At 42.8% G+C, this 20884-nt stretch overlaps 1 protein-coding gene across 1 annotated transcript; it reads left to right on the top strand.

Moving 5' to 3' along the window:
• Positions 1–357: 357 nt before the first annotated feature.
• On the top strand, positions 358–17776 carry Tigit (T cell immunoreceptor with Ig and ITIM domains). The gene is made up of 4 exons (XM_010630059.3): positions 358–421; positions 1771–2088; positions 5346–5452; positions 17540–17776. Exons 1-4 carry the CDS (start codon positions 358–360, stop codon positions 17774–17776), a joined length of 726 nt encoding a protein of 241 aa, XP_010628361.1.
• Positions 17777–20884: the final 3108 nt, after the last annotated feature.

Raw genomic sequence — 20884 nt, forward strand, 5'->3', positions numbered from 1 at the left:
CTGGCCACAGATGCCCTTGAACTCTTTAAATAAAGGCTGATTTTTGAAAAAGTGCATGAAGATAGAGCTTAAAATGAATAGCTTAATTTATAGTTCACGAAGACTGGCATATCTCTACCCACATTTTTTTGGTTTATTTTAAATTGCATTTCTTTCACAGACTTTCCTGTGCCTCGCTCTGTGCAGTTTGTTTACTTGTTGAGAGTTTTATCTAGGTTTTGACATTGCTTTTGCTGAGCTCAGTTTTTCCGAGACCCTCTTCCCTCCGAGGTTTGTCTCATTTTACCACCTGTCGCTGGCCAGTTTCAGTCACAGTGGAGACCACATCTGCTTCCTGTCAGCGCCCTGGGCAGAAGCATGTGCTGGTGTCTGATCCTGATCTGGGCCCAGGGGCTGAGGCAGGCTGCTGTCCTCACCTCAGGTAAGGCTGAACACCATGCAGAGCAGGAGGGAGAAAGAATAAAGCTGAGCTTGGTAGGGTCCTGGTGCTCTGGGAGAGAAGGCCTGAAGCTCATGCTTTATCTGTTTGAGGGAAGGAAAGTTGGGTCTGTGGCCCTGCACACCCTTACTTAAGAAAAGGCATCTCTGAGAAAGAGGTGAAGCTCTGTTTGGGTGGCAAATAAAGGGATTTGTAGATCTTCAGGGTGGGGGATCTGACTTGCCAGAGAGAAAGGAAGCAGGGAAAGGAGAAGGAACCAAGAGGGAGGCCAAGAAAGAGGAAAGGGCCTTTAGAAACTCACTCAATCTTCTTTTCCATTTTGAGGAACTTTCCAGCAAAACGATGTAGATAGTTAACAGTTGAACAAAATTTCTCCACAGATTCTACAGGGTCTAACCATTTCAGACTGAGTTTTTGTTACATTTATTTCTTCTCTATTAAAAATCAGAGCTAAGAATTTCTGAGGGAGAGAGACACAAATATTTGAGAACTGTAGGAGAAATTAGTTTTATTGTTGTTCCCTGAACCTTCTGAAGGCAGAGAGGTGCACCATGGTGCTGGGGAGAGGTAAGCACTGAAGAAGGTCATTCTTCCTGGAAGAAGCAGAGGTTTCTTTTGCCATATCTCCTTTCCCTGGGATTTCTTGGCTTTCCTGAAGGGTTCTCCAGATGAGCCAAATGGCAATCAACCAGATATCCAGGTTTTACTTCACAGGCTAAGATATCCAGGACAGGACCAGGCTGCTGAAAAATGCAAAAGTAGAAGAGGTGGTGTTGGCAGAGGGCTTGCATTCCACATGGAAAGACAAAAGAAGCACATGAGCTAGTTGTGAAGCAATAAAACAGAATACCCCGAGGGTGAGAGCTGTGCAATGGGGGCACTGAGTGTGAAAGGAATTGGGTGGTCACGCCCGACTGAGGTCCTCATGGATTCTGGGGAGGAAGTGCAGCTTTGATGAGCCTCTGGGTGGGATCCTGACAAGGGGAGCAGAATCACGCTCTGGAAGCAGAGGTAGTAGAGGTGACAGAGGGAAGAAGATGGGCTGGAGAGAATGGAGTGGCATGGGGAAAGCCAAGACTGGAAAGGGCCCTTGGGTTGGCACTGGGAGGCTTGAATGATAGCCGTGGAGGGAAACATCTCTTGAAATTGGGGGAAATAGGAAATAGTCTATATGGGAGAGCAATCAGAGGTACTGGAGAAATTATGGTTCCTGAATCCAGTTCTGGCCTTGGAACACCTTGGAATTTCTATAGGAAGGTTGAATGCAGTTGTTGACCTGGGACTCATAGTGTTTTTTCCTCTCTCCATAGTGTTTTTTCCATCTGTGGAAGGCACAGTAGTAACACAGGGGAACATTTCAGCAAAGGAAGGTGACTCTGTCATCTTACAATGTCACCTCTCCTCCACCATGGCTGAAGTGACCCAGGTCAACTGGGAGCAGCAAGACCAACTCCTGGCCATCTGTCATCCTCACTTTGGGTGGTACATCAGCCCAGCCTTTCGTGAGCGGGTGTCCCCGGGCCCCAGCCAGGGCCTCACCTTCCATTTGCTGACTGTGAATGACACAGGGGAGTACCTCTGCATCTACCACACATACCCTGATGGGATTTACAGGGGGAGAATCTTCCTGGAGGTCCAAGGAAGCCCAGGTAGGTGCACTGGAGCAGGTAGCTGATGAACCTTTTTCTCTAACATAGAAAACATCATGGACACATACTTGGAAGTAGGATTCCCCCAACACTGAGCATATTTGAATTACCCTAGGAGCTTTGAAAGTCTATTATAAATAAAGAGCAAAATAAAAGATAGACAATAGGAAATAGGGAGACAGAACTTTCTTAAGTGGAAAGGGGATCAAGAAGGGAGGGAAGGGGAGGAAAAGAGGAATGAAAATGTTATGGACATGTATCAGCTCCACACAAGGAATATAAACATTATGTACAGCAAGTGTGTACTTAGAAGATTCATTGATGAGCTTACATGCAAAGAGTGCTCGTGTATTGTCTTAGTATCAATAATGAAAATTAGAACTAATTCTTACATTTATAAATATTGGAGCTGGTTAAAAACAAAGTACAACCTGTCCTAAGTAAATGGACGTTAATCGATATTTGTGTGCCATTTCAAAATTTCCAAGATGCCCCCACATGTCCAGGTGTTGGGAAAGGATTATATATCATGTCTAAGTGACAGTGTGGCAGATTGGTTAAGCACTCAGATTTTGCAGCCTGGGCGCAAATCTTGCTCTGCTGTTGACTCAGACAAGATAACTCAGCTCCTGTGTGAGTCAGTCTCCTCATCAGTGCATCAAGGCCAGATGAAAGACCTTAGGAGGAGCTAATGTAGGACTGAACTGCCCACCACACATGTCTTCAGAACAGTGCCTAGGACATGGTGAGCACCATGTTAGTGCTGCCTGAATATAGTCCCCGTTTGACGGCTTGACAGAGGTGGGAGCTGAGCCTTGGAGCTGCCAGAGTGACAGAGCTGATGGTAACACTGGTATTCTGGTTCCGTGAAACTCCACACTCAGAATTTCTACTTTCTGCCATCAGTTGTGTCAGAGATGAATTCTTGTAAGTTTTCAAAATGCATTTAAATTGAGAAGCTAAAAGACTGCCTACTTAGAGTTTCCTTTCAAATGTTGCTTCTTGGCTGGCTCTGATGTAGGACAAATGCAGTAGGCAGTTAAGATCCAGCGTCTGGAATCATGTTGCCTGGGGCTGAGTGTTGTTGTGTACCTGAGTAAGTTGGGCAAATTATCTAACTTTTTCTCAGTGTTTATATTTATAAAACGCGGTGGCCTGTCACTAGACTACAGGACCAGTATAGGAGAGGGTCCAGGTAGAAGGCCCTGTGGGCTGGAAGACCCGGGAGTTGGAGAACAGAAGGAGCTATGTGTGTTGCTGGTGTCCGGGCCAGATGTTCAGGGGCTGATGCTGCTGACAAGCATGCTCCTTCCTGGCCACGGTGGCGCAGCTGTGAAGATGAAGAAATGAGGGGCACAAGTTTCCTCCCTGTGTCCCACAGACAACCTGGGGAGAGTGCTCAGAAGACATTCTGTTGAACCCAACCCTTGCCCAAAGCTTGTAGGTTTCTTCTGTTTTTGCTCCAGTGAACCTCAGGAAATACCACTAGCCACTTATGTCTCTCTTCCTGTTTCTCAAGGGGTCAGTTGCTTATGTGAAATGCTTACTCTCCATTAATCATGTACACTAACCCAAATCCCATTGTCTTTTTTGTTTATTTTTAATTTTGCAGTATTGGGCATTGAACCCAAGGCCCTCATGCTTGAGCTCAGCCCTTTTTACTTTTCACTTTGAGACAAGGTCTCTGTAAGTTGCCAAATTGCCCATGTTGGGCTCAAACTTTTGATTTGATCTGCCTTCCTCAGCCTCCCAAAATACCAAGATTACTTCTTTGCCTGGCTAACTCTGTCTTCTTTCCATCTCAAACCTTAGTCCAAGGCCCTACTAACTATAACAGTTAAGCAATTTCTAACCTTTAACTTAACCTAAAGTTGAACTTAACCTTAAAGCTAACATGGTTACTAGGCACGAGCCTTAGTATCCCTCATGCAGTCTACCCTTCCCCACTGCTTGTGCTGATGCTTGTCGAAGGGCTGCTTTTATTTCAAAGGCCTTAAAGTCTTTGTTCTGTGACTACAACTGGGATTGGAGGAACTGGTGTTTTTCTTTCAAACCAATAGTTCCTAATGAACATAAATACTTACTCAATATCTTAAATACTTCTGTGGTCCTAAGTATCTCTAACTTAAACCTAAAACCAAACCTGTCATCATAATCTTTTAAAAATTTCATCATAGTTTTATTTCCCCTATTCAACTATCCTCACGTTGTAAGAGAATCCAGTCCTGGTCCTGGCTATCACCCTAGCTCTTCCTTCTCCCCTTGGCCACCTGTCCTCTGTGATCTGTAGGGTGCTTTCAGTGTTCCCTCTGAGCTCTGATGTGTGACTTTCCTTTCCTCCTGCCCTCTTTCTTCCTGAATGACCTCATTGCTTTGGCTAACCAGGGGCTAGCCTGGCCTGTGGTGCCTGGGTCTCAGAGCTGGAAGAGCAAAATGTAGGGGGTTTGGCCATTACAGGCAATGCCCATGTCCTGGGTCCTGCCCAAGACCCTGGGGTTAGAGAGGGGATGAAGTGCCCCAGAACCCTTTTGCCGATAGCACAGAATCTACAGGGGCCACCTTGTTTCTCTCATATTCTCTTTGAACCAAATATGCCTGTCTTCAAAACTCCTCTCTCGCCTCTTCTTCCTTCCATTTACATTTTTTGTGCTAAAGAAACTCATTTGTTCATGTTTTCATTCATATCATAAATATTTATTGAGCATCTACTATGTGCCAAGAGCTGGGAATGCACCAAAGCATAAGATTCCGGATGCTTTCTCTTTCCAGGTTTCCATAGCCTAGCAGGAAATCATTGTTACAGGGTTAAGGCGAAAGGGTATATGCCTTTTCACTTTGTAGGTTAGTATTAACTTATTTTAATTTCTAAGTAAACTATTTCTACTGGTATGGATATATTTTTTTTCATATGTATATATGAAAATGTTTACTTTCTGTGTTTCCTTCTGGATGGTATTAGTGTTTAATTCCATGATTACTGAAAATGGTTTTGTTGCATAGAGGGAAGGAGTGTTAAAAATGATATGCTCTTGATCAAATACCTGACTTATGCCTCTACTTAGGAGATCAGTCATTGATTTGGATATAGCCTGAGAGGATGTTTTACTTTCCAGAGAGCTGGGCTTAAGGATGCCAGTTCTGTGTTTAGAGAAAAGGCCTGGCCAGTCCCTCCCTCTGTCTTGAAGCTGAAGCTTTCCTTGGGGAGGGCAACTGTGCCCCTGCCTCTGCCATTGACCTCTCTTGTATCCTCCCTTTAGTGGCCGAGACCAGCACCTGGATCCAGATTGCATTGCTTGGAGCTGCGGTTGCAGCGCTGGCGATTATCGGCACAGCAGCCTTCAGGGTGGTGACGTTGGCCAGAAAGGTAACGGCTCTGGCTGCACATCTCAGTCACCAGCAACTCTGTCCCTGTTGCCCTGGTGCATTCAGGTCCTCGTACTTTTCAGAGACCAAGGTGTGGTCTCCCACCGCTCCTTGTGCCTATCCATGGTCTTGTCTGCACTTAGTGCACTTGTGCTGTTCCCTTGTCCTTCTTCCTGGCTGGGAGCTCCTGGAAGGCTGGGCCTATGTACTACCAGTCTTGCTATCACCTACAGTGACTGTTCCCTGCCTGTCCCTTCAACCGCTGCTCTGAGAGTTTAATTTCTCTACCACGAGTTGGATGCAGCAGAGGGGATGTTTACTCTGTGTGAGGCCTTTTAGTAGAGGGACCCATTTAGTTTCTGCACCTGTTTGGTAGTGCTGGATAACCCAGCTCTTCTGAAGGATGGGAAACAAACACTCCAAAATGTAGGAGTGGAAGACACTTGACAAAGTCAGCAGGCTGTATGTCCTCTGTCACTTTAGCTTCAGAGGTCATGTAGCTGAAAGGGTTGCAGTTGGGGAATTGAAAGATTTACTTTCTAGTTCAGCAGAGTGTACGATTTTAGAGTTGTTACTGAATTTTTTCATGTCCCCATTTCTTCATATGTAAAGTGTAAAACTGCTTGCTCTATACTATAAAGTTGTGATGAACAGGTGGCATTTCATGTGACAGCTCTGTAAACGAGGAAGAAATATGACACTGTCATTGCTGTGTCCCATACTGGTAGCTGTTGATCTGGATGAGTGGAAGGATTCCCACTCTGCATTTTGTCAGCCTGGTTCACTGCCATTCAACTCGCTGCACAGACGTTTTAGGGAACACATCGTTGATCTCCCAATACTGTTTTTTACCTTTAACCTGACCATGCTCCCTAGATTCACTTTCCTTCCTCCTGTGGTTCCTCTCAGTTACTAACTCAACCCTACAGCTCCAGATTGCTCTTTTTGGACTATGTACTTGGTTCTGTTGTTACTGGTGTATGTGGGTCAGAGTTGCCGTCCTATTTTGTTGATATTTGTCTTTTTTTCCCTATTCTGCCATGCTCACCTTTGAATTGTTTCTTTTTATTATTAAAAAGACCTATTTGTTGGCTATGCATTCTTTTAGTGGATACATTAGACATCATAAAATATACCCCTGACTTAATAAAATGTATCTATATTAGTACTTCTAAAATAGTACTTATCATTTCCTGGATTATGCAAGAAACTTGCACAACCTATGTTGAAATTTTTTTATTTCTATCCCTCTCCAACTTATTGCTATTATTATCATTCTTTTCTGTTCTTTGTAGTTTAAGTCCTCAAATGAATTATGATTGTCTTATGAGTCAATATTCATTTAGATTTACCCTTTTTGTCATTCTTCACTTCATGCTGCATTCCTACCTTGTAACTGGGGTCATTTTTTCTACCTAAAGAATATCCTGTAGTATATAACCAGGATGGCTGGCAATGGATTATTTTGGTTTTTGTTGGTCTACAACTGTTCCCCCTACCCCAATTTAAAAATGATATACTTGTCTTATTAGATACGAATTTCTATGTTGGCAATTGTTTTCTTTCAGCATAAAAAAAATAGTGTTTCATTGTCTAGCTTTCTATGTTTTGTTGAGAAAACAGGTCTTATTTTTGCTCCTTTGAAAATATGGTCTCTTTGTTTGGTTCTTTTAAAATATTCTTGTCTTTACTTTTCAGCAATTGTGTAATGATATGATTAAAGGTAGTTAGCTTTGCATTTATTCTATTTGGGATTTAAATATTTTCAATATGTGGTGTGATAATTTTTGTGAGTTTGGAGTCAATCCTGATCACTATCTTTTCATCTATTACTTCTCTATTCTTACTGTCTTTTCCTTCTGGAGCCTGAATTACAGGTGTTTTAAACATTTTTACTGTTTCTGTACACATGTCAGAGTCTTTTTTTTTTGTATTTTTCCATCAATTTGTCTCATCCTATTTTATAGCAGCTGTTTTCTTCTGACATACATATATCCCAGCTTACTAAGTATCTCCTTTATGTACGTAGTCTTTTATATTGCCTGCAGTTTGTAAAAAAATCCTCATTTTGTGTTATAAGTCTTTAAAAATGTTAATTATTTTGAAGTCTATGCCCAATAATCCTATTAACTGAATCCTCCATGGGTCTTTTTCTATTGGCTGTTTTTAATTGTCTATTGGTCAGATCTTCTTGGCTGATATTTTCCACTGAGTGCTTTGTATTCTACATGAAAAACTATAACAATAATTTGAGGCTTAACATAAGATCATGTGCTTCTAAAAAGTATTCCCCTTGTACTTGGCAAGTGGTTAGTCTGGTACTAGCAACACCAGGTCACCAGAGTTAAATCAGTCATGACAGATTTTACAACTGGGTTTCAATTCCTGCTACCTCCTTACTCCTAGGGTGTGTTTCTTTTTTGGATCCCACTTGAAAGCTTGAAGTGTTTACCAAAGTATCTCTTCTGTGGTAGTTTCTGAGCTCCAGATTTTGTTAATCTAGCCAAAAACTCTGTATAGCTTATTTGCCTCTCATCTATAACTGTCAAGCAGTTTTCTTCAGGAGAAAATGATCCTTTTCAACTTTCTGGGGTTACTTTATCTCCAAAATCTTACTCCTTAGCCCAGAAATTCCTCACAATTTTGCATATCTTTATTTTCTTCAAAACATGTTTCAAATACTTTTTCATCTTTCCTAGATGTTCTCATTAGAAGAGTTTGTTCAAAGCAACATGGTCAGCCATAGTTCCACCGGAAGCAGAACTTCTATTTCTGATGTTATGTTTCATGTCTGCATTCAAAACTTGACTTTTACAAGCAGAGCAGACTCAGCTGGCCACCCTCTCTTTACTTCAGTTCCAGGTGGTCCAGATAATCCTTGAGTTCTAGACCTCAGTTCAGAAAACATGAGCAGCCACTTTCTCTTCATCTGACTGGGTTCCCTCCAGTCCCAGTGAAGAAAGAACTTGGAGGACTTTGTGTCTGCAAGCTCTAGTTACATCTCACTTGCTTATGGTTGAGTTCTGACCATCTTTGTTCTCTTTCTCCCTCTCCAAGAGCAGAATCACCCTCTGATTTTTTTTCTAATTTAACATCATTTGACTTATATTTACTCTCGATGTTTCCCCTAAAACCAGATTTGATTCTGTCTCTAGGCTTCAAAGTTGGGATGTATTGCACAAGCCAGAAATGAATTAATAAGAAAGCAGTATTGTAATACTTAGAACTCATGGTATTTTGCATTTTAAACAGCTTTAATTTGACATCCTGGCCTTGACCCCATTGTATATATTTTGCGAATGCTATTAATTTTGCTTATGGGGTAATGCCATTTTTGCATATTCGTATCTGTTATCACTGACTGGTCTTGGACTTTTATCCTAATGTTTTACATCTTAACTTTTGTCAATTTTTCATATAGATAAACCTAGTGTGTTTTCTTTAACTAACCATCAATAACAAGGATATTGGTGTAACAAATAATATATATTTTTGTCTCCATCCTTATCAACAAATGGAAAAAGCACAAGGCTCCTCACTCTAATCTTACCTGACTGAGAAGATATTTGGGTGAGGATAGGGACAGATATTTTGGTATCAAAGCCAAAACCGCATCCTTTAGTGAGCTGCAGATTGTCTAGGTTTTCCCCAGTTGTGCTTCTCCTCTTCTTAAGCTACCTGTTGGATCTTGCTAATTTGGTCCTGCAGAAGTAAAGAGACCCTCTGGTTGGTAGGAAAAGCTCAAACAATTGATGATCTCCTTGTGAAAATTACATGAGGCCTATATCAGCAGATGATTGCCTGAAGTATCTATTTTTCTGCAAAAATCTCTGTTGTCTCATGATTCACATCCTTACTTTATGGTGAGACAAGCATTGAGATTGCTGACCTTCTGGCTTTCAAAGAGATTTGGCCATTTATTATTATTCAATAGGCATCGTTCAACAGGGTGTAGGGGACTGGCAGCACCTGAAATGTGGTTAGTGTTACCAAGGAAGCCAAAAATCCACAGTATGTTCATTTATTCTTTGGCTATCACAATACACATGATTAGGAAATGAGACCTCAAGAGGGCAAGAGGGGCGACTGACCAGAAGAGTGGCGAAGAAAAGGGCAATTGATCTCCAAGCTGGGAAGGGAGCTGATGTGGTAGTTGGTGACCTGATGCCTTTGTCACCAGCATTCTGCCACTCTGGGTTGAAAGAATTAAAGGGTCTTTAGAGGCAACAGAACACATCTCCCTATTAAGGATTTAAAGGTAGTTATTTTTAATGCTAAGCACTGGGATTAAGTTTGGTCGTCATGGATGCTGAAAAAGAGGCAGAAGTATAAAGGGAGAGCCAGTAGTTCTCCGGTCTGGTTGCTCCTCTTCTGTGATGCTTTATTCACTGGCCCTCTCTTCCATCTCCACTGCTTCCTGTGCAGCTCAGGTCTTCTTCGCTTCTCTCTTGTACTTTGGCTATCAGACAGTGCTCACTCGCTCATTGCTCAAAGCATTTTATACTTGCATTATTCAAGGTCCCAGAAGGGAGCACATAGTTCTCTGAAACTGGGTTGTGCAAAGACAGCTTAATGAAAGGATGTATGAAGGTCTGTGCAGAACAAGGAAACCATAAATGGGAGTACAGCAGTGTTGCAATAACTCTACCCTCCTTTTTTTTTTTTTTTGGTACTGGGAATAGAACTCAGGACATTGCCCTTGCAAGGCAGGAGGCAGAACCACTGAGCTAAATCCCCGCCCCCAAACCCCTTGTTTTTGAAGGGAGAAGAAAAAAGAGAATTCCTGGAACCTGGGGGGAGAGAGAGCTGTGTGAAGTGGGCCGCCTTGAGACGTGCTACAGTCTTCCTTTGAGAGTCAGGGCCAGTTCAAGGCCACCCTGAAGAAAGAAAGCAGAGGAGTCCACTCTCCCTCACCTCACTCCCCCTCCTTTCACTTCCCTACTGTTGTCCTGCACTGGCTAAACCTAAACTTGAGAAAGAACAAGTGAACCCACTAACACAGTACATAGGGCACAGAATAGGGTGCAGATGGTTAGAAATTGGAGCCCAGGGACAAATAGACCAGATCCATGCTAGTATTGTTCATAGACCTGGAAACTGGGCAAGGAGTCTGGACTTCCATGGGAGTGGCTGGTTTCAGCCTTCTCTCATATTTTTGTTATTCTTTGGAAAATAAGATGCATTTCTTTCGTTAGCTACCCATCTGTATTTCTCTGAAGGAACACTCTGTTCTATTAGCATCTTATTGTCCTTGTGGGTCAGGCTTCCTTGACTCCTATTATAGTAATGACATCCACTTAGCTTCTTAAACACCACCATTTGGGGGTCTCATTATCCCCATTGCTACTAGAGACCTAGTTCTGCAGAAGCATCTCCTATTTTAGCCCCATCTTGTAGATGAGAGGCCATTGAACTTCTCATGAGTCTGACATTCCACTCACTAACCATTTCCATCCCACTGTAATATGAGGGGTTATATAGATGTTCCCCAAAAGCCTCATGGGTTCAGAGGTGGAACTTTGGGGAGGTGCTTGGGTCATGAGGTTGGATTAGTACACTGATGAGTTTTTAGCTAAGTGTGATGCTTGGAGGTGGAGCCTGGAGGCTGGTCACTGGGGGGTGTATCCCAGATGAATATATCTCCTATCCCTCTCTTCCCTTGATGCTCTCTGCTTCCTGTCTGCCATGCCTTGAGCAACTGTCCTCTGCCATACCCCTCTGCTGTTCAGTTCTGCCTTAGAGCCAGCTGACTATGGACTGAAATCTCTACAAACTGTGAGCTGAAATACCTTTCCTCCTTTAAGTTATGGGTGTTAGGAATTGTGTCTCAGCAATGAGGGAAGTAACCAAGCCAGGTGTTCTTTCCTTTGGGTCTGTCCTGAAAGGCCAATATAATCCACGCTGTAATTTTGAAATTACTTAGTAAAGAGATTGTCAAATTTCTCTGTAAAGGGTCAGGTAATAAATCTTTTAGTGTTGTGGATAATATGGTCTGTGTTGCAACAATTCAACTCCTTCGCTGTTGTGTGAAAATACTATAGATAATACATAAATGAGTATGGCTCTGTTCCAGGAAACCTTTACTCATAAACAGTAAAATTTGAATTTAATGTAAGTTTCATGTGTCATGAAATACTGTTTTTTCCCTAACCACTTGAAAATGTACAAACCATTTGTAGCCTGTGGGCTGTATAAAAGCCAGCAGTGGCCCACATTTAATCCCTGACTTAGTAGGTCCATTTCAGCTTTTTCTCTTTCATGATCATTTTGTTTCTTTCTTTCATACATTGCCAAAGTGGCATTAGCAGCTCCATAGAAAGCAGCATATTAGACTTCTCTCCTGAGGCTTTTGGAAAGGTGTTAAATCTTGACTTACGGGATTTGTTAACATTGGCAAATTACCCTTCAACTAGTTGTGCACGGTACTAACCCACTCCCGATAGATCCATCACCTTCAGGACTCATTTCCAGGCATCCTCATCTCTGAGTTCTTGCCAGGATTTGTTATCCAGATCCTTTCCTGTGTAACCTTTCCCTCCCTTAACAGACCTGGCACTTTCACCATTCACACAGGCTGCCAGTTAACCCTACATGAAGGTCTTACGACCGGCAGTCTGGGGACATGGAGGCAGGTCTTAGCAGGGCTTATCTTTTGTCAGGGTAAAGCGGGCCACTTCTGCAGCTCCACGTGTAGAATGTGGCTTCAGGCTCTCTAAGGCACCTACCAGAGAGCTCCTCCCAGGCCTCAGAGAGCCCTCCTTTCCTATGGAAACTGTGGTTTTTGGGATGGGAGATGTATCCAGGCTGTGAATCTGGCCTTCTTTGAAGTTTCGTCACCCTTTAAGTAGCTCGTGAACCTTGTCTTCAGCCACTGGAGACAAGTGTCTCTTTAAATGATGTGAAGACAGCAGCCCAAGGAGGAACATACCAGGTGCTAGGTGAAGAATGCTTTTCTTTTGTCAAACAGTCAGGGGTTGTTAAAGCAAAGGTTAAAGAATTTCAGCAGCACATCAAAGAGCGAAAGAGACTGTGGAATTCTTGGGGAATAGACCAAAGTTATCCTTGGCTTCTCCAAATTATGCCTTGTCTACTTCCCTTGTTGGGCCCACTGGCTTGTATCTATCTTTTAATCATGATAATAGGGCCCTGTCTCTTTTGCTGTTTTAAAAAATTTCTTGCAGGAATGCATGAGGGCATTTACCAACCAGAGAGTCACAGAACTCATCATGGCAAGGTTATTGGCCACTGCAGCTGAGCAAAGAAGCCCTCACCTACCGCTGCCCCCACCAGACCCAGGTTTAGCCCCAACTTTCACCCCTTTGTCAGCTTAAAGCAGCTACAGAAGAAGAGACCTTCGCCCAACAGCTGTGAAACAAAAGCCTGGAATGTTAGATTTCCCTCACCTTAAGATGTGTCATCACATAACTAATGATGACACAGCCCCTCCTGGTGATGTCACAGGCTCCCCCAATCCCTAGTCACTACATCACTTAATCCCACCCCAGCTCCTATAAGCCCCACCCCGTCCTCTAAGTGCTCCCTGTCCCAGCCCTATTGCTCTCTCTCCTTTGTTCAGAGACAGCCTGGCAGACCCTCCCCATAATAAAGGCTTGTTATGGTCAAAGAAATAATAAGGTAAAATAAAATAAAATAAAATGATGTCAAGAGAAGCTTTCACTGACACCCTTCTATAAATTGGTGGTAGGACTGAGGCTGCCATCTTCTCTTTTAGTGTATCAGTAGAATTTGGCAAAACCCTCCTGATCCTAGAGTCCTGGTAGATTATATTTATCCTATACTGCAAAATGCCAGAGATGTTGTAGCAGCTCCCAATCTTCTTCCGTCTGTGTAGCGCTCGTTTCTCCAGCCATCACAGGGGCTGTGCTGCCAACTGCTGACGAGTGATGCCCTCCCTAGTCTTGTCCTTCAGGCAGCCTTCTAGTATTCTCAGGAACAAACTGGTTTAGTTCAGGTCCTCAGCAATAGAGCCTGACATGCGAATTCTGCTGGGAGTGATTTACCGGTGTGGGTTTCCAGAGGAAAGATAGTGAAGGAAGCAGGACAGGGCTAAGGGAAGAAGGCTCAGCCTGCCTGTGACCTCAGCTGGGGACTGAAGTAAGAATTACATGCAGAGTTGTTCATATCTTGAGGCAGGAAAACACCCTTGAGTCAGGCACCAGGGAGGGCCTCACCAGAGTAGCTGAGAGATCACGGTCGGCATGCCCAGCATTTGGAGAACGGAGCACTGGTCAGGTAGAGAGGGCTAAGCAGGACACCAACAGCATTTTGTACAGATTCTATATGCCAGTATATTGTGCTTTATTTTTTCATAAATAATTTTTTATTAGTGCATGTTTGTAATACAAAATAGTGGTATTCTAAAGGAATTGGCGCATACATATAACATATATTGGTCATTTTCAGTTCCTTTACTCCTCTCTCCCTTTCTTTCTCCCTGCTCCCACCCTGTTTCCCATCTCCAGGAGTCTACCTTGTTTTCTATTGGCTCTCCTTTTTTTAAAAAAATTAATTAATTAATTTATATTTTAGGTTTCTCACATAAGAGAAAACATCCAGTGTTTAATTTTCTGAGTCTGGCTGTTTCAGTGAGCGTCATGGTCTTGTGTTCCATCCATTTCCACGCAAATGACATTTTGTACTTCTTATATATATATATAACACATTTTCTTCATCCACTCATCTGATGATTGTGTAACATGTAGATGGCACTAGTCGGGACCATGGCCTTTGAAAGCAGGAGGACCTGGGCTTGTGTCCTGCTCTACAACTTCAATAGCTGTGTGCCACCAGACTTTGCTGAACCTCATTTTCCTCATCGATAAAATAGTGATAATTATGGCACTGCTTCCATAAGGCTATGGAAAAACTTAAGTCAAACCATTCATGTAAGGCATGTGACATTTTTTTGTGGAATGTATTAATAACCATTATTTATGAAGTCCTTATAGCTGTCACAAATTTTATTTATCGTGGCACCTCATAATAGCTGGTACTCAGTAAATGTTTATATTGAATGAATTTATTATGAATAAATGTTATTCACTATGTAGATATTAGGAAAAGTGCCCTTAAGAGATCATTAATAAGGGAAAAGAAAGAAGTGTGTGTCCAGATCCTGGATAGAGACTGCCAACCCCACTGCGCATTCCCCCTACATTCTCATGGAGAGCCGTGGAACTCCTGGGAGGACCCAGCTGCAATCTCTAGCTCCCTTTGGTCCTCTAGAATGACGTCAGTGCATTAATCCCAGACCCATTTTTGCACTGACTTCAATTATAGACTCCCCCATGCATGATAGAATGAAAATGGAACAGCTGAGGGACCCATCTCAGGCACATTTCCATTTCCCAGAGGACTTTTGGAGCTCAAAATAGTTTTAAGATTAAAAGGCACAGATGGCTGGTCTTACCCAGAATGAGAACAAGAACACACAGCACAAAAGGTCATAATTAGTTCTCTGAGAAAGAGTTAAGTTGTAAAATCCATATTTCACAAATGGATTGTATTGTATCAAGGGATAGAGTAGTCCTTTTACACTGTGATAACCACACCTTTTGTTCTTACTTGTGTGAAGGTTTAGTCACTTCTGTGGAACAGGAACGAATTAACAGGGTGTGGGGAGAACACTGATGTGTGTGTATGTGCCTCTGACACTGCAGTCTCTCTGCAGGCCCAACTCCTCAAAGCCTGAAGGGATGCACCATTCTTTACTTGATATCTGTTCACTGTGGACATGGACACAGCCCCCTGCACCCTTCCTTTCAGCCTCCCCACCTGCATTTGTGCACTGCTGGTCTTCACCAGCTGATGTTGGTGTTTCCTGTCTTGGAAGCAGCTGCATAAGCAGAGAGAGATCTGATGTGCATTTGTAGCTGTTACTTTCCAAGCTTGTGGCTCTTTGTGATTCTGTCATTTAGACCTGTGGTGGGGTGAGTGACCTACATTAATGCATAAAGCTGAGAATGTCAGCTTCACATTGAGATGTCAATAAGCATTTCTTCTCCCACCCTGCTTGTGCCTGTTCTTTGATTGCCTTGTCTTAGAACAACCCTCACCTATAGTGCTCTTGTATGGATGTGATGGCTGACTTCCTGTCCTGATTTTCATAAACAGGTTTCACTGTTCTGTCCTCTTCTATTGTCCTATAAGTGTAGCTGTTGGCTAGCCATAATACTCTACATTGTTAGAAAACTTAGGTTCTTTTACTTATGGGCTGTTGAAAAGGTGTGCGTGTGTGTGTGTGTGTGTGTACAGAGGTACACATCATAGTCTCCATTCATCATTTGCACCTCAGACCTGAGCTACTGAATATCTTTGAGGGGTCTCAGAGGAATGCATCACAGACCCTGACTCCATGGAAGCTCACTTTTTGGAGCTTGGAGAAGACAGAAGAGTAAACAAGTTCCAGACAGCACTGAGTGTTACAACAGAGAGCACCCGGGACCATATTATAGCACATAGGATAAAGATGACTCTCCCTGAGGCATGAGAGAGACTTTGGAGCAACATGTGGGTCTGAGTAGGGCAGAATGAGTAGGTAGCCTTTCAGGACTCTGTAGAGGATGTACGATGGGAATAATATATATAAAATTGGAGAGGCAAGAAATCCTGCCTGGCATTCATGACCTTCAAGAGAAAGGGCAATTTGGTTGGGGTAAAGGATCATGGTGTAGAATCAGGCTAACCTGAGTGAGAGCTGGGTTTGGCTGTGGGCAAGGGACTTCACCTGTCTATAATTTTGAGTTTGTCCAAATGCAGACATTTTACTAGCACTGTTGCTGAGATTCCAGGAAGAAGCCAGCCCAGGGTAGGCTCAGAGCAGATTATCGATAATTGGCCATACACCTATCTCTGGTGCCTGGGCTCTAGAAGTTGCAGTGAGTTGGTTATGACACATGGCAGGAGATGAACCTGGAAAAGGGCCGTTACTACATCACAAAGGGTGTTTCTGGGCATCACAGTCTACTGTGGGGAATGTTGTGAAACCATGTTGTTTCCTCAGAAGAATGTAACTTGGTATAAAAACTTTAATTCATTTTAAGGTATTTACACATTCCCTGAAGTCCACCTGTGCATCCCAGACTGAGCTCCTCCCCTGTAGACAGTGGGAGCAATGGAAAGGTTTGGGGTTGAGTGTGGACTGATCCAGTTTTTATTTTTGAAATAATGCCCTGCCGGTGGCAGGATGAAGTTGGACTAGAGGTAAGAGGGAGCCTAGAGCCAACAGAGAGTGGGAACAAAGGCATGGCAGTGGGGCTAGAGTAAAACTAGATGACTTTTTATGGGTGATTGCCATTTAGTATTAGCCTCTGGATTCTGATGAGCTGGTGTCGTAAACTAGACTAGGAAAGGGAGGAGGAGGATCAGTGTGTGGGGGAGGGGACCTGATGGTTTTCTTTCAGCCAAGTTGAGTCTAAGGTCATTGTGGGTCTGGAACTCAGGGCAGAGTCTGGGTTGATTTGGATGAGTGTGAGGGAATCTTCAAAGAACAGATGGTGGCTGCAGGCTTACATACGGATGAAGTGACTCAGAGAGAGCTGGCTGAGACAGCGCAGAGGCCAGGATCCTGGAGAACCCCTTAATTTGGCGAGCCAATGTGCATAGAGAAAAAGAACAGGTTTGGCTGAAGATGAAGAAAGTGGTTTCAGAAGAGGAGAAGGAGAATGAGAAATGAAGCCATAGACACCAGGGAGGAAGAACATTTCTGAAAGGAAGAGATAAACAGTATCGAATGCAGTAGGGGGTTAAAGAAAACAGAAAGGGAGGGAATGCTACCTCACTAAGCTTAGAGCCAGGAAGCACTAGGTGTGGGAACACTGCATGTGTGGCAAACGTAGTTTCAATGAAGTAATTATTATTGGAATATACCTGTACCAAGGTTGAGAAACTGAAGGCTAAGGAAAAACACAAGTTTGAGAGTGTGTGTGTGTGTGTGTGGTGTGGTGTGTGCTTGTGCCCATGTTCAGGTAAAAAAGAAAGACATGATTATAATTTATATGTATCATTTTGGGGAGTAACTTTCTAATGATATCTACATTTACTCACTTTGTGGTCTATTTTTTTCTAGCAGAAATCTCTCAGAATCCATTCTGTGGAGAGTGGCTGCAGGAGAATCCCTGCTGAACAGCAGGACGAGAGCCCAAGCCTTCCCTCATCCCCTGGATGCAGTGTCCAGGCAGAAGCTGCCCCTGCTGGCCTCTGCGGAGAACAGACGGGAGATAACTGTGCAGAAATGCATGACTACTTTAATGTCCTGAGTTACAGAAGCCTGGGGAGTTTCAGCTTCCTCGGGGAGACCAGTTAGCAACCAGAGCGTCTTCTGGGAGACACAGGCTTGACTTAGTGTTGTAGCTGAAAGTAAGCATCTGTCCTCTCCATCCATGCTGTGTGCGTAAATGAATGACAACTCTTTTCCATTTTTATTTCCTCTACCCTTGCTTTCCATTCCCTCATGGCAGCCTGTGGTGAATGGCTTAAGGCTTGATCATGAATGCAAACTCAAAACAAAAAAGGAACTTGACCTGACTTTTTAAATCTAGCAGTTTGAGTAGATCTGGTGACTCCAAGAAACACATTCCTTCTAATAGCACTGGGTGGGGTTTGTGTGGTAGGCTTTGTGGTGGATGATGAGTTTGGTGTAACCACAGGCAGTCTATTCATCTCACTACCATGTTCATTGACATTCACTCATTCAAGGCGTTTTGTGAATGAGGCATGGTACCGGTCTCTATGAGGGGATTCAAGATGACTGAAGTGTGGCCAATTAGAAATGTACAGTACAAATGTGAGGGCCAAAGAAATCAGTGCGCCTGGACTGGCAGGAGGAGAAGTTTTTATAGGAAACGTGTAAGAGCTAAAATCAATGGAGGTGAAAGTCCAACAAAGATACTCTGGCACCAAGGGAGCCATTGAATTTGATTTTATTCTGTGGACAGGCATCTCATGTCTCCTTTTCCTGTAGCATACTCAGAATCTGTCTGTGACGGTGGATACAGGGCTTCTAGGCTCTTCCAGTCACATGTAGGATGCCCCCAGGAAATGCATGTCCATTGAAGGAGCCAAGTTCTAGCCCCTGGGCCAACATCTATCTTTTAGCCAGTGGTTGCAAATAGAATCTGTTTCCCACCAAAGGAAAGCCTAGATTTTAAAAACAGGGACTCTTCCTAAGGAGAAAGAAAATGTGTGTGTGTGTGTGTGTGTGTGTGTGTGTGTGTGAGAGAGAGAGAGAGAGAGAGAGAGAGAGAGAGAGAGGAAGCTTTGTGTTGGGTTGGATGTCTGAGCAGTTCATTTCTGTTGGAGTGCATTTGGTCTGAATCTAAAAAGACTCCGTCCTTCCACCCTCTGTCTTAGAGGTATGAGCAGGGAGGCTGCTGTTATAGCGACTGATTTTCTTTCTTGGGCAAAGGAACTGAGAGACAATGTGAAGCAAGACTGTCTCTTTTCAGTGAATAAAATAAGCACTGTCCTGGCCTCTAAGAATCAAGCCAGGGTTGAACAAGAAGACAGGGCAACTCTTACTCCCCATCCCCCTTTCTACCAAATAGTTACATAGTTAGGAGTAATGGACTGAAATCTATCCTGAGCTCCAGGCCTTTAGAAGAAAGAGACATGTTTAACATGCTTTTGTTTGCTGAAGCAGTTCACAGTATTTTTCTTGCAACACTAATGCAAATATGTAAGGAGTAGTACATAATTCAGGGAATTGGAAATGAACTAAATGTAATGACAAACAGGGAGTGGTGTTTTGATTTGGAGATTTATATTGGGCTGAGGTTGAACTGAGTGTTGGGTGTTAACACAATTATGGTACTTGGGAAACATCTGCAAATACCATTGGGATGTGATAAAGCACAAAAAGCCTATAGATGTTGGAAATGGGTCAGGTCACTAAAATGAGGTTCAACTTGACAGAAAATCAATTTCAAAGTGGATTTTACTGAACTAGATTATCCTGAGAACCAGTGAAGACATCTCCTAAAGGCTGGATTCCAGAAGACATGCGACCTTCAGGACAGTAGCCACTTTCCACATATAGCTGTCCAAGCACCTGGGATTGGGTTAATCTGAATTGGGGTGTGCTGCACTATGAGTGTAAAACACACATCAGATTTTGAGGACAATATGAATAAATCATGAAAATGTAACTATCTCATTAGCAATTTGAAAATATTGATTATATGCCAAAATGGTAAGTTTTAGATATACTAGAGTAAATAAAATGTTATTAAAATTAACTTCATTTGTTTCATTTTATTTTTTAAATGTGGCTCCTGGAAAATCTACAGTTGACTGTGTGGTTCTCATTGTATTTTTACTGGACTATGGAGCTCTAGATTGCAAACCTAACCCAAGCTGGTCCTCAGATATCATATCTATGTATGTCTGGTGGTCTCTGTATCTTATCTATTATTCAGAATAGTGTTTGAAGAAGTCTTTCCTTATTATGTCTGTGCAAAAGTTTATAGGGAAATCTCACAAGGGAGGCTGAGGTTGGCCACTACTGAGTGTTGATAGCAGGAAAACCCAAATTCTCCTGGATTCCCTCAAGGGTTATCTTGCAGGAGGAGCGAAAATGTGGATTGGTGAATGATAGCACAGTAAGAAATACATTTATAGACTCTCTGCTCACAGCCCAAGCCTTGACTTACAGAGTCTCATCTAAAATCCAGAGAATTATTACGGAACACCGAACAAGCCATGGAGCTTTGAGATAGATGGTCTTCATGAATGGACAGTACCTCAACATAAAATTTTACTTGAGAGTTTGTCTCTTCTCATCCTCTGCATTCCAGAAGTGAATTGTCCCATACTTACCTTCATATAGAGTCATAGGTGCTAAGCTTAGCTGGACAGGCATAGATGCTGTGTGTGTTGTCCAAAAATTGAACATGGTTAACTGCTTTGTGAGATGTACAATGTTAAATCAGTATTATTGTATTATGCCTCATGAGAACATGTACCCGAGCATTCTGATGGACCCACAAAAACCAAAAGAAAGGACACAATGGGCAGCTTAGTGAGTTTCATTCAATCTTTTGACTTTTCCAAGTCATGACTATAACTACTACCACCCCACGCCCACTCCAAAGCACAGCTGTCAAGAGGCCTAAGGGAACCTCATGTGTGACAAGAGCCCAAGATTTAGAGAAGTCAGAACATACATACTATTTGGGAAAATTCAATTGAATATGGCTGTGTGCAGGACAATGCTGTTGAGGTGTACTTTCTGCTACAGTGAGTTTATTCTATTCCTACACTGTCTAATATCACAGCCACTAGTCACATGTGTTGATGGAGCACTTGCAATTTGGCAAATGTGACAAAGGAAATTAAGTTAATATAAATAAAGACATGAGTGGGGCTAGTGTATCGGATATCACAATTTCAGTAAATGACTTCATACAGAGAACTG

Source organism: Fukomys damarensis, unplaced genomic scaffold, assembly GCF_012274545.1.
Source record: "Fukomys damarensis isolate Sample0158 unplaced genomic scaffold, DMR_v1.0_HiC HiC_scaffold_24, whole genome shotgun sequence".
In the NCBI taxonomy this organism is placed as follows: Eukaryota; Metazoa; Chordata; class Mammalia; order Rodentia; family Bathyergidae; genus Fukomys; species Fukomys damarensis.